The sequence below is a fragment of the Panthera leo genome, chromosome D4 (assembly GCF_018350215.1).
Source record: "Panthera leo isolate Ple1 chromosome D4, P.leo_Ple1_pat1.1, whole genome shotgun sequence".
Classification (NCBI taxonomy): Eukaryota; Metazoa; Chordata; class Mammalia; order Carnivora; family Felidae; genus Panthera; species Panthera leo.
The window spans coordinates 86,543,530-86,554,629 of record NC_056691.1 but is presented as its reverse complement, the minus strand read 5'-3'; the positions used below and the strand labels follow the sequence as shown (position 1 = coordinate 86,554,629).

The following is an 11,100-nucleotide window of genomic DNA, read 5'->3' as shown; positions in this document are numbered from 1 at the left end:
TCCCAGGGTTTAAGCCTTCACCTTCTCTTGAACTCCACAAAGAACACAAGCCGACAGGACAGTTTCCCATTGTCCAGAAATGGGTTTTATTCTCAGCCAAGAGACAGCAAGACTGGTGGTGGTCAGGGAACCACACAGCTGCCAGTATGGCACCCCTGTGCTCGACTAGGGGAGGGACGGAAAGGTGGCTGTCCACGGGCTGGGCATGATCGGGAGGCTCATCAGAGGTGGCACACGCTGGAGAGGGGGATGTCAGGGTGACAGCGTTCCCTTGTAGTTGGGCCACAAGACTCCTCAGGGACAGCATGGTGATTGATTCCCAACACTAGCGGCGAGGCTGTGGCGGCCGTGTGTGTGTGTGTGTGTGTGTGTGTGTGTATGTATATATATATGAATATTTATAGATATTTATAGAATGGGGTAGGAGCAATACCACAGAAGGGGCACAAGTTTTCACCAACATCACGCCTGGATGTGTCAGCTCACCACTACAACAGACTAAGTCACAGAGGAAGGGGAGGCTTTGGGGCTGGGGAGCCACTGTCAAGTCACGGAACAGCCGTCCAGGCAGGCTTGGAAAGGGAGGTCTCCGAGGAACAGAGGGATCTGGCTAGAGGTCGAAGGGGGGCCTGGGGCTCTCAGGACGGGATGGACTTGCCTGACCCGATCGGCTGGCAGTTGGAGAGAAAGCAAAGAGAGAACGGAGAGAAGGAGGGAGAGAACTGGTAAGGCAAGCAATGCCAAGCCCGGTGGGGCAGGAGGGGAGGGCAGGGGGAGAAAAGGAAGCTGCGGGTGTGGGCAAGGGTTCTGGAATGGAGGAGAGAGATGAGAAAGGGAAGGTGGGAGAACTGGAGATGAATGGGGGCCACAGCTTCCCCAGGGTCTGGGGTGGAGGTCAAGGCAGCCCCCCCCCCCCCCCCGCCCCCTGCCACGCACGCTGGTCTCTCATACACCACCAGGCAGTGCACCCACAGCTCCAGACACATGCTCGGCCCCTCTGCCTTCCCTCTTTTTGTGGCCCCCTTGTCTTTCAACGTACTGGCCCAGGGCCACCCCTAGCCTTGGAGTGTGGGGCCGCGTGCCCCGTGGCCACAGCTACCAGTCCTCATGGAGAGAGACAGGAGAAAGAACACTGTTTGAGCCAGGAGGGCGAAGCTAAAAGGATGGCTGGAGGGGGCACTGGACACCCCTCTGGGCGGGCAGAAAGCCCGGAGTCCTCGGAAGGGACCCTGGGGAGGCAGGGAGGTCAGGCAGCCGGATGCCAGTTGGCCACAGGCTTATAAGTCTAAGAGGGGAGCCTCAGCTGGTCGGGGGACCACAGGTCGCGTAGGTGAGGCTGGGCCCTTCCTGCTGGGGAAAAGCAGAAGAGCAAGAGTCAGCGGCAGGGGCAGAGTGACAGGCGGGTCGCTGGGTGAATGTGCGGCCCAGACAGGGTGGGACTCAGAGAAGTTGACTAGGCTCAGGTCAGTGGACACTGTTGTCCCCTTGGCTGAAAAGTGTAGGTCACCCCTAGGAGTAACAGGCCCAAGCCCATGAGCCCGTGGACGGGCTATGGTGCTTCGTCTAGGGCCGAGGACGGGCTGTGGTTTGTAGTGTGCCTTCACAGGCGTGACAACACCAAGGAGGTAGGGGAAGGGGCCGTGTGACCCTGCCTCACCTGTGAGGTGTGGACAGGGCCCTCCAGCTTTCAGAAATCAGCACATAACCAGAGCCTTGGCCCCAGATTGCTGCTCAATCGCTGGCTATGTGATCGAGGAGATTGGGCTCCGACCTCCTCTGCCCTATCGTGGATTCGATTCCCAGAGCTCCTTGCCCCAACAGCACAGCTCAGACGGGGGAATGAGCGTGGCATCCCCAGGATGAAGTTCCAAGGCCTCTGGCTGTCTGAGTCCAGCCCCACGCACAACGACGCCCGCCCCCTCCGAGTTCCCTGCCTCTACACCATAAACCGTGAGCTCTCTGCCCTCCCTGACGGCTCCAGAGAGCACCCACGTCTGCCAGCCTGGGTGCGGAGCCTGTCCCAAGAGCTCCCCAGGCTCAGCCATGGAGGTCTTGAGCAGTGGCACTGAGTCCCGAGGCTCGCTGAGAAGGGAGGTGAGAGAGCCAGCTGGCAGCAAGGACAGAAAGAGGAAAGAATAAGTCTGGAGCTGCAGAAGGGAGAGGGAGGGGAGCCTGGCTCTGAGGTCCCGGGTGCGCCCCCCAATGTGGAGCTGGTGCAGCGGGGGGCAGACACACCGTTCATGCAGCAGGCAGAGAGGCATGTGTGTACCTACCGTGGCTGACGCTCCTCAGGGGTCACTGATAGTGATTCTGAAAGACAGCACGAAATCAACATGGCAGTTCACACGCACGGACGGGGCAGGCCCGGGGGGTGGGGTCACGCACACGCACACGCCCGGGCGTGCACACACATGCTGTGAGGCCCCATGGCCCCGCATGCGCACGCTGACACATGCCCACAAACAACACGCACACGTACACACCTCCCCCGCCTCCCGCTGCCCAGCACCCTCACTGGCCGGCACGTGCAGCACGGATCCGGGGCATGCAGCCACTCGGCACATTGAAGCACACGCGCGGGCTGAGTCACAACACAGAAGCTCGCCCGGACACAGGAGGCGTTTGCACCAGCTCCCTGCACACTCGTGCCTGGCGTGCTCAGAGGGCCACCTGCGATGCTCCGTAAGGGACAGGTCTTGCTTTCTCAGGGTCCAGCTGTCATTTCTCTGCCCAAGAACCTCCCAGGGCTCCCTAGTCCCCACAGCATTGAGCCTCAAGAAGACAAACTTCTGTGAACTTTTAAGGTTTTGCAGCCTGCCCCACTGTAGTCAGGGCAACCTTTTCTTATTCTTCCTCGTTCCGTCTGCACTCTCCTCTGGCCAGCGGCTCTCCTCAATGCATCCCCACTAAACCTTCGCCCACACCACCGCTCCATACCCAGATGCCCCTGACTTCTCACCACCTGAGTCTTAGCCCAGTCAGCCCCCGGACCTCCCCCATGTCAAGCTGTCTTGAAGCTTCCCAGACTGTTCTCTTCCCCGAGGCAGGGCCGTGACTTGCCAAGTGTTTCCTGTGTGTTGGCAAGACTGGAGTTAGAGCAGGTGTCAGATCTTCCTCTTCCCCTATGTCACACCTCAGCGCGCACCTGGGCGGGCCAAATTCCCTTAAGAATCTGAACACCGAGGGGAGTTAGCAAAGTGTTCCTACAGCCACATTTGCACTTCATGCGGCTTCTCTACAGTCACTGTCTCTCTCCCTCCATCTTCACGCCAACCCTGGGAGAAAGGCAGAATGTTAAATATCATGTGGTAGAAGGGACACTGAGGCCCCGAGAGGGAAAGTGACTTGCTTACAAGCACAGGGTTAACCAGAACCTCTGGGCTCCAGTCCAGCGCGCTTGACCATGCTGCCTGCTTTACCCATCTGCTTTGGTCATCAGAGCACCGTGGAAGCAAGTCCCATCTCTGCTTCATTTGGGGTTCATGGAAACTAGACCCATGAAGGCTAGGTCCTACCCTCCAGCCATCTGGAAACACAGGTGGATGCTATTGGTCTGATATGTTCTTCCTCAGAGAATGTGGCCAGTGGAAACACGGACTGAGCTATCAGAACGAGCTTCCTTGAAAAAGGGTCACGAATCAAGAAGGCAAAGCCAAGGGATGAAGTAGAATTCTTTTCCCTGGAAACCTCTGGGAACGGGGCAGCCTTTCACCCACTGCTGCCCCCCACCCACCATGTTGGTCCAGGCCAGGTAGGGGCAGGGGGAAAGAAGAAAGCCACTAGATTGCCCCGTCCCTCCCAGTCCCCTTTCCCAGCTGCTCGGCATCCTAGCCCCGTGCCTGAGTGCCATTCTTACACTCACACCCGTGTGCACGCCCACACACACACATCACACACACCTTGCTGGTCACAGTCACAGCCTGGCCTCTGTTGCTGTGGGCCAGAGGCCAGACACCCCCCTTGGGACAATTCAGAGTCAGGACTCAGAAGGGGGGCATCAGAGTAGCCCTGAGGGTAAGTGAACAAACTCCACATCTGGAGAAGATCTGAGTTCAAATCCCCAGACGTGAGGTGGGTCACTAGGGGCTGGAAGAGAGAAGTGGAGGACGGAATGGAGAATGGCGGAGAGCGAGGAGAAAGGAGGAGGTAGGCAACAGTGGGAGAGAGAAGTGAAAAGGGAGGGAAGCGCCATGCAAGTGCTGGAAAGAAGGGGGCAGGTGGGATGAGTCCCACGGCCCCCTCCGCAGAAACGACCACCTCCGGGACTCAGCGCTCCCTGGGGGGGGCAGGCTCCGCCAGCCCTCGGCCACACCTCCCGTAGCTCCGGCACCCACGTCCGAAGCGCCCCGGATGGAGGGGGTCGGCTCTGGCCCCACCTCCCTCCCGGCCACGCCCGCCCGGTGGTCTCTTCCGACGCTTTCAGCCCCTACTCACCTGGGGACCCCGGGCGGGGCGCGGTTGGGGCGCGAGGGCACCTGGGGGGGAGGACCGAAGGGGTCAGGGGAAGCCCCCGGCCTGGAGGGCACGGGGGGCGCCCCCCCCAGGGCGGACCCAGCAGGCGGAGGCCCAGGAGCAGGGCCCCGCGACCCGGGCCGGGCTGGGGGCACGGCGGGGGCTCGGCGCTGCGGAGTGGGGCTGGACGTGGGTGACCTGCGGGCGACAGGGTGCGGAAGACGAGGAAGGGAGAGATGAGCGGCTCCGCCCCACCCTGAGCCCCGCCCCCAGCCCCGTGCCGGTCACGCCCATGCGCGCAAGCCCCGCCCCGCCCCGCCCTACTCGTTCCCGGAGTTTAAGGCCCGCCTCCGGTGGCTCTAAAGTTCCGGCTCCACCCAGCCCCGCAGCCAGCGCTTCACGGCAAGCCCCGCCCCGCAACAAGCCCCGCCCATTTCTAAGCCCCGCCCCCTGCTCCAGGTGGGAGCCGCTCCGGCGACGCGGGCGCGCCACTGCCCGGTCCCGGCCCTCCTCCCGCGGGCCCCGGGCTGGGGGGCTTTGGGGCCGTGGGGGCCGGCCCTGGTACCTGCGTCCGGCCGGTACGCTCTGCACCTGCAGCCAGGAGTCGTCCACAGGCGGGGGCATGGGCGTGCTGACAGTGGTCGTGTTGATGTCGCCGATGATGCTGAGCGCCTCCTTCAGTGCGTGGTACATGCGCAGCATCTCGTCGCGCCGCTGCGCCTGCTCCGCCGACTCCTCCATCAGTGTGTTCTGGTCCCCGCACGAGTACAGGTTGGCCAGCAGCTCCGAGAAGATGAATTCCTTCGTCTGCGGGCGAGGAAGCGAAGAGAGGACAGGCTGGGCTCTGACGCCTGTACCACGCTGACTGCGCCGTGGTGTGTGCGCTGGACTGAGAACTCGGGGCCGGGGGAGAGGGAAGTGTCCTGGCTTTGCCGCCACCTGAACCCGGAGATCTCCCCCGCCCGCCACTTCCCCGTCTCCGTCCTTGCTCTTTCCTCAGATAGTCCAGAGAGGAAAAGTGACCTGTTCAAAGTCATAGATTTGGGAGGGCTCCCAGGGCCTATCATGCAACCAGGACACCTAGTTGTGCAGCTTTTTTTCGGTCTCAGTTTCCCCATCTGTAAAATGGGGCATTTGCACCCTGTCCAAGGACTTGCATGCTCCACTGGGCCAAAATAAGGTGGATGACAGTTTAAATTTTCTGAGCCCTTGAGTGACAGGTGTAAATGTGTGTTTGGATTGGATGAAATGTGTCTGTGTGTGTAGGGGGTTGGGGGGGGGTGGTTAATGTTCTCCTTAAACTCCGCAGGTGCTACCTGGCCCAGGCTCTGGGATAATTCATGGAGGGGCACTGAGGTTTTTTATGCCACAGGCCTGTGTCTTACTTACTCGTTCGTTATTCAGTGATGTGCTGAGCACCTACTATGTGCCAGGCACTGCGTTACTCTCTTTTTATCCCTTTAATTCTCAACTCTGTTATTATCCATATTTTACATACAAGGGAGCAGAGGCTCAGAGAGGGTAGTTTACTGAAAGTCCAACAGAATTTGTGGCAAAGCCAGGATTCAAACACAGTACTAATTCTCTGGCAGCCATGCTTTTTTTCACTAAGCCATGGAAGGTAGTGGTTCTCTGGGGTATGTATTTCAAAACACAGTCTGGGACTGCTCAAAAGATGTGATTCCTAGTCCCTTTTGGAAAACATTTAAGAACATTTGTAGTGACTTGGATATGTGAATCTACAAAATAATACAAGGAACTCACACTTTATTTCTTTTGGACAGCTCTGGCGTGGCCCTATACCTACCTCTCTAGACCTGGTCCCATGGGACTGGCCTGTGCCTCCCCTGGGCCAACCTGGCTGCTGCTTCCCTGGTCCCAAAAGAGCACCCACTGCCCACGAAGCGTTGCACCCACATTGTTGATCATGAGATGCATGATGGTCTTCGGCATGAGGTCCCTCACGGTCTTGTTAACGATGGCCATGTATGAGTCCACCAGGTTCCGGATGGTCTCCACCTGCCGCTCTAGCTGTGGGTCCATGGAGTGCATGAAGCTGTCCGAACCATTCTCCTCAGTCTCGCTGGCCTGCCATTGAGAATAGAGGGCATTAGGGTAGCTGGGCTCTCGCAGCCAGGTTCTAGGCACCCCCGGGGGCTTGGCCCCTCCCTCCAAGGGTGGCCTGGAACACTGAGGCGCAGAGAATAAATGGCCTGCACACACAGATGCCAACTCCCCCAAACGCTCTGCATCTGGGCTCTGCCCAGTGCCTCTTAAGACCCCAGACCCTGTTCAGCCTTATCTCGGCTCTCAGTCTAGTGCCTAGAATTTGCCTCAGTTTCCCAGTCCATCGATTAGGAAAGGCTTTCCAAGGTCCCTTCCTGATTCCAAAGACCTGGCCGGAGCTGCGGCCAGGCTGGAGACACCTGGCTGAAGGCGAGGGAGGGGCACACTCACTTTCTCCTTGTCCTGGGAGGCCCACGCGAAAGCCACAGAGGTCACGCCACCAGCATTGCCACCGCCGCCGCCACCAGCAAGCAGAGCCGGAGCAGACACACACAGAGAGGAGAAGGGGAGTGAACTCAGGGCACCCTACCCCCACTCTAAAGCAACTCTAGACATCAGCGAAAGAGAGGAGGAAAGTGAAGTAGCCACAAGAAACCACCATTATATGCAGGGGATGCGCGAAATGCCAACGGGGCAGAGGAGGGGGCAGAGGAGGGTCACGTAAAACCAGCATTGGAGGACGGGAGGAAGGCTTAACTCTGATCCCGCCCCAGGACAGGTAGGGGGAGGATCTGTGCTGTTTCTGAGCCCATAAGGGCTGAGGCTGGTGACCCAGGTGGCTTGGCCCCCTCCCGGCACTACCACTCACCCCAACGCGCTCCGGATACACGCCAGCCCTCAGGAAGGAGGCCTTCCAGCTGTCCACCTCCTCCTGTGTCTCACAGGCCAGTTCCAGCTGCCGATAATCCTTGTAGACATTCCTGCAAGGGCAGGCAGGGAGGGGAAAAGGCATGAAACCCACTCACCCAGGTGGTTAAGGGCATGCATGGATGGGGGGGGCGGTCATCATGCCTGGGGTCCGGTCCTGGCTCTCTCACTTCCCAGCTGTGTGACCCTGGGCAATCCTCCTCTCTCCAAGCTTCAGTTTCCTTGTCTAGAAGATGGGTTAATAATGACTCCTACCACCCTGGGTTACTGTCAGGATTCAGTGAAACCAGCAGTACGATGCTCTAAGAAAAAGGGGGACTGAGCCCCTCATAAGAGGGGCATCCCTGACCAGGCAGCCCCCAGTGGCTCCCTCCCTGGCCTTCTGGGAACCTCCCCGATGGCAACTGTACTGAACCCTCATCTCGAGGGAGGTGGAGCCCACAGGAGTCAGCCCTGGCTTGGGAGGGGAGAGACCCGGTATTGTCACGGACCCCACTGGACACTGAGCAACAAGAAGGGGACCGGGCCTGATGGGCTTTTCTTCGTCCCCAGTGCCCGGCAGAGTCTATGCAGAACAGGCACTAACCCACTAACCGAATGACTGGAAGGTGGTGGGGGGGTGGCGGAAGGGGGAAGGAGATTTTGATGTGAAGTCCAGCACCGAGTAGGGACTGGGTAAATATCTGTCAAATGAATGATGTGCTGTGGGGCTCAGGGCAGGGTCCCTCCCCTCTCTGCCCAGTGAGGCTGGTTTGGGGCTTGCAGGGTCTGGGGACCCACCTCTGCTCAGTGTTAAAGAGGGCAAAGATGTGCTTGCTCGACATGAAACCTTTCTCCACATCCCGCAGCTTCAGGTTGTCCACGGAAAGCATGTATTTCTTCTCTTTCTCCTGCGGATAGACATGGGAGCAACGGTGAGGGGGGCCGCGCCTCACGTCCGAAGAGCACTCTGTGCTGGGGGCGGGGGGCTGGGGCTGCGGACCCCCAGAGTGGCCCCGGGCTTCTGGGCGCCAGGGCCCCCCTGCACTGAACAGGTGCTGTCTGAAGAGAGCTGGTACCCTGGGCCTGCTGAGCACCTCTGGTGCCCGATGACCTTCAAGCCGTTCCCAAGAGCGCAGGGTGGCAAGGCTGAGGGTGGGTCCCAGTCCCACCCCAAGCAAGCCCTGGATGCAGTCCAGGCCGGCCCCAGCCAGGGACCCCGCCCTCAAAGCCTCTCTCCCCGCCGGCCCGGCCAAAGGAGACCTGCTTCGGATAAGCTGCTGACTTCATTTCCTGACTGTGGAGACAGAGAGACAGAGAAGGGGGGGCCGCCGGCAGCCCCGGGGCCTTCAAAGGGCCGGCTCAGCCCACTCCCCCCAACCCACCCATGTGTTAGCAATCAGGCGCACGGCACAGACCCGGAGGTGGTACGCCCGTGTGTGCAACGTGTGTGTGGCCGTGTGCCTGTGCGAACGCACGCCGGCCCGAGCACGTACGCTGTCACCACCGTGTGTCAAGGCGGTTGTGTGCACGCCTTTGTAGATGCGGGCGGCAACTGTGAATACCTGTGTCGTATGGGGCGTGCCCGCGGGCCACACCGTGGGCACACGCATTTGCGTGCCCGTGGCCTGTTTAACAGGATTGGTTTGGCCGGAGCCCTCTGGGAGGAGTGACGTGTGTCTGTGGATGCGCATGTGGGCGCCAGGCCGGCGTGCACGCGCGTGTGTGCCTGCCACGGGCTGAGATCTGTCTGTAGGTTGCTATGTTCAAGGGAAGGCCCGGGGATCTGCGGACGAGATAGTCCAGGATGGGGCTCTGGGAGGAGGACAAGGGTTTCTGCTGCCGGCACCCCACTTGCCCACACTACAGGACCCATGCTGTGGCCGGGGGTGGGGTGTGGGGGGCGGGCGGGGATGTCTATGCGGGTCTCAGGGACTCAGGGCTTGGGCACGAGCCTCGACCAGGACCACGGGTCAGGGGCTGGGTTTAGGAGGACCCTGCTCCCAGTCCTGCCCACCTCCTTCTGCCCCCCCCCCCCCCCCCGCCCCCTCCACCCGCCTGGCCCATCCAGCCACATAAAGCCTTCTTTATGCCAGGCGGGTGGCCAGGAGCCCCAGAGGGCGGCTGGGGGAGGAGAGGAGGAAGTTGCACACGCGGCCAGGGAACATCTGGAAGCGTTCGAGGGAGGCCCCGCCACCACCCGCCCGGCCGCCCTGCCTGCGCTCTGGGGTTGGACTCTAGGTAGGAGCGGCCTCCTCCCCCCACCCCTCCCTTCCTGCTGGCCGGCCCCCTCCCCAGGCCCCTCCTTCCCAGCCACAGCTCCCGCTCACCCCTGCCACGTCAAAGGAGGCAGAAGGGGAGTCGGGAGCAGAGAGGGGACCACGGGCTGGCTGGGCTGGGGCTGGGGGGCCTCGGATCTCCAGGAGATGGGGCCGAAGCTCCCGACCGACAGACACTGCTGCCTGGATGGATCAGAGGACACCTCCACTCCGTCTACCCAGTGTTTAGACTATCTGTTCAGGACTCCCAAATTGTACAGTAGTCTGCACATTGGTTAGGCTGGGCTGGGTTAGACCCTCGGCACCGCCGCTGGAGAGCTGGACCGACCCCCACACGCCATCCCAGAACCGGAGTCTGGAGACCGGGCAGGGGACTGGGGGGGGGGGGCGGGTTGGGAGGGATGTGGGGAGGAGGTGCAGAGGGAAGGGGGGGTACCCTGCTGTGAGACGGGATGGGGGTGCTGACGGGTGGCAGAGGAGGAAATGAGAAGCTGGGGGGTCAGCGAGGGCTGGGGGTTTGGGCAGCCGCCTGTCTGCCCAGAGGGCCACCCAAGTCCCAAAGGCCAGAGGGCTGGCGGCTGGGGTAGAGAGGGGGACAGATCACGCTCCTCACAGCCCAGACCACCTCCATGTCCCCCAGGTGTTCTAGTGCAAAACTCCGCTCACATCCAACACACACACACACACACACACACACACACACACGAACTCAACGACTCGACACGCACACCCCCCACAACTCAGGCACATACCTTCCCACACCCAAACTAAAATCACACATCTGTGACTCCTGCACGTCTCACGCACACACACACACGTGCGCGCACACGCGCACCCTCACCATGGAACACCGGCCCTCTCCCATCCTTGCGTCCCAAGTACATGCGTATTGTTTCCCGTGCACACCCTCCCTCCTCAAGTCCATCTGCCACACACACGCACCTTCACTTATACACCGAGCACAGGCGCACACGCCCCGGAGTCAGACCTCGGGCACACACCGTCTGCCCCCAACCACACCTAGATGCTTACACCCCAAACGCTCTCCCACAACCCCCCCCCCCAACATCCACCAGCCTCGCACACCCCGCCTCCCGGCATTCGCTGCCCACCCCCACCCCGCCCACACCAACTCAGCACGGCTCCCACAGGCGACCCCACTCGAATGTGCACACAAAGCTCAATGAGACCCCGTCACGGGAGGACAGGGCCCCTCTTGGATACACTTCCCTGCAGTATAGCCCTCAGCCCCAGGTCACATGGTCCCCTGGCCCCGTGTGAGGAGCCCAACATAAGGGCACCAGGAGTTCTGGGGCCAGCGGTCAGCACCCCCGGCCCACGAGGGGTCTAGGCAGCCTGCCTGAGCGACAGAGCAGGAAGCGACCCCCCCCCCCCACCTCGTCACGCCACCTCACACTCCCTCCCTTCCAGGGGCCCCATGCTCCGGGAGAGGCCA

The 11,100-nt window shown here is 61.0% G+C and overlaps 1 protein-coding gene across 9 annotated transcripts in view; it reads right to left on the bottom strand.

The window, feature by feature from the left end:
- Positions 1–52: 52 nt before the first annotated feature.
- Positions 53–11,100, bottom strand: part of DNM1 (dynamin 1) — a 44,143-nt gene continuing 33,095 nt past the window's right edge. For 3 of the 9 annotated variants that reach the window (XM_042912864.1, XM_042912866.1, XM_042912870.1), the window contains 7 exons: positions 8,167–8,276; positions 7,328–7,439; positions 6,910–6,921; positions 6,370–6,540; positions 5,018–5,259; positions 4,435–4,650; positions 53–1,350 (listed from right to left, as the gene is read on the bottom strand). In XM_042912864.1, coding sequence (XP_042768798.1) covers positions 1,278–1,350; positions 4,435–4,650; positions 5,018–5,259; positions 6,370–6,540; positions 6,910–6,921; positions 7,328–7,439; positions 8,167–8,276 — 936 coding nt within the window. In that variant the 3' untranslated portion in view covers positions 53–1,277. Of the gene's footprint in view, positions 1,351–2,273; positions 2,311–3,716; positions 3,719–4,434; positions 4,651–5,017; positions 5,260–6,369; positions 6,541–6,909; positions 6,922–7,327; positions 7,440–8,166; positions 8,277–11,100 lie in introns of all 9 variants that reach the window. The other 6 variants (XM_042912872.1, XM_042912874.1, XM_042912871.1 and 3 more) reach the window with 5 other exon arrangements.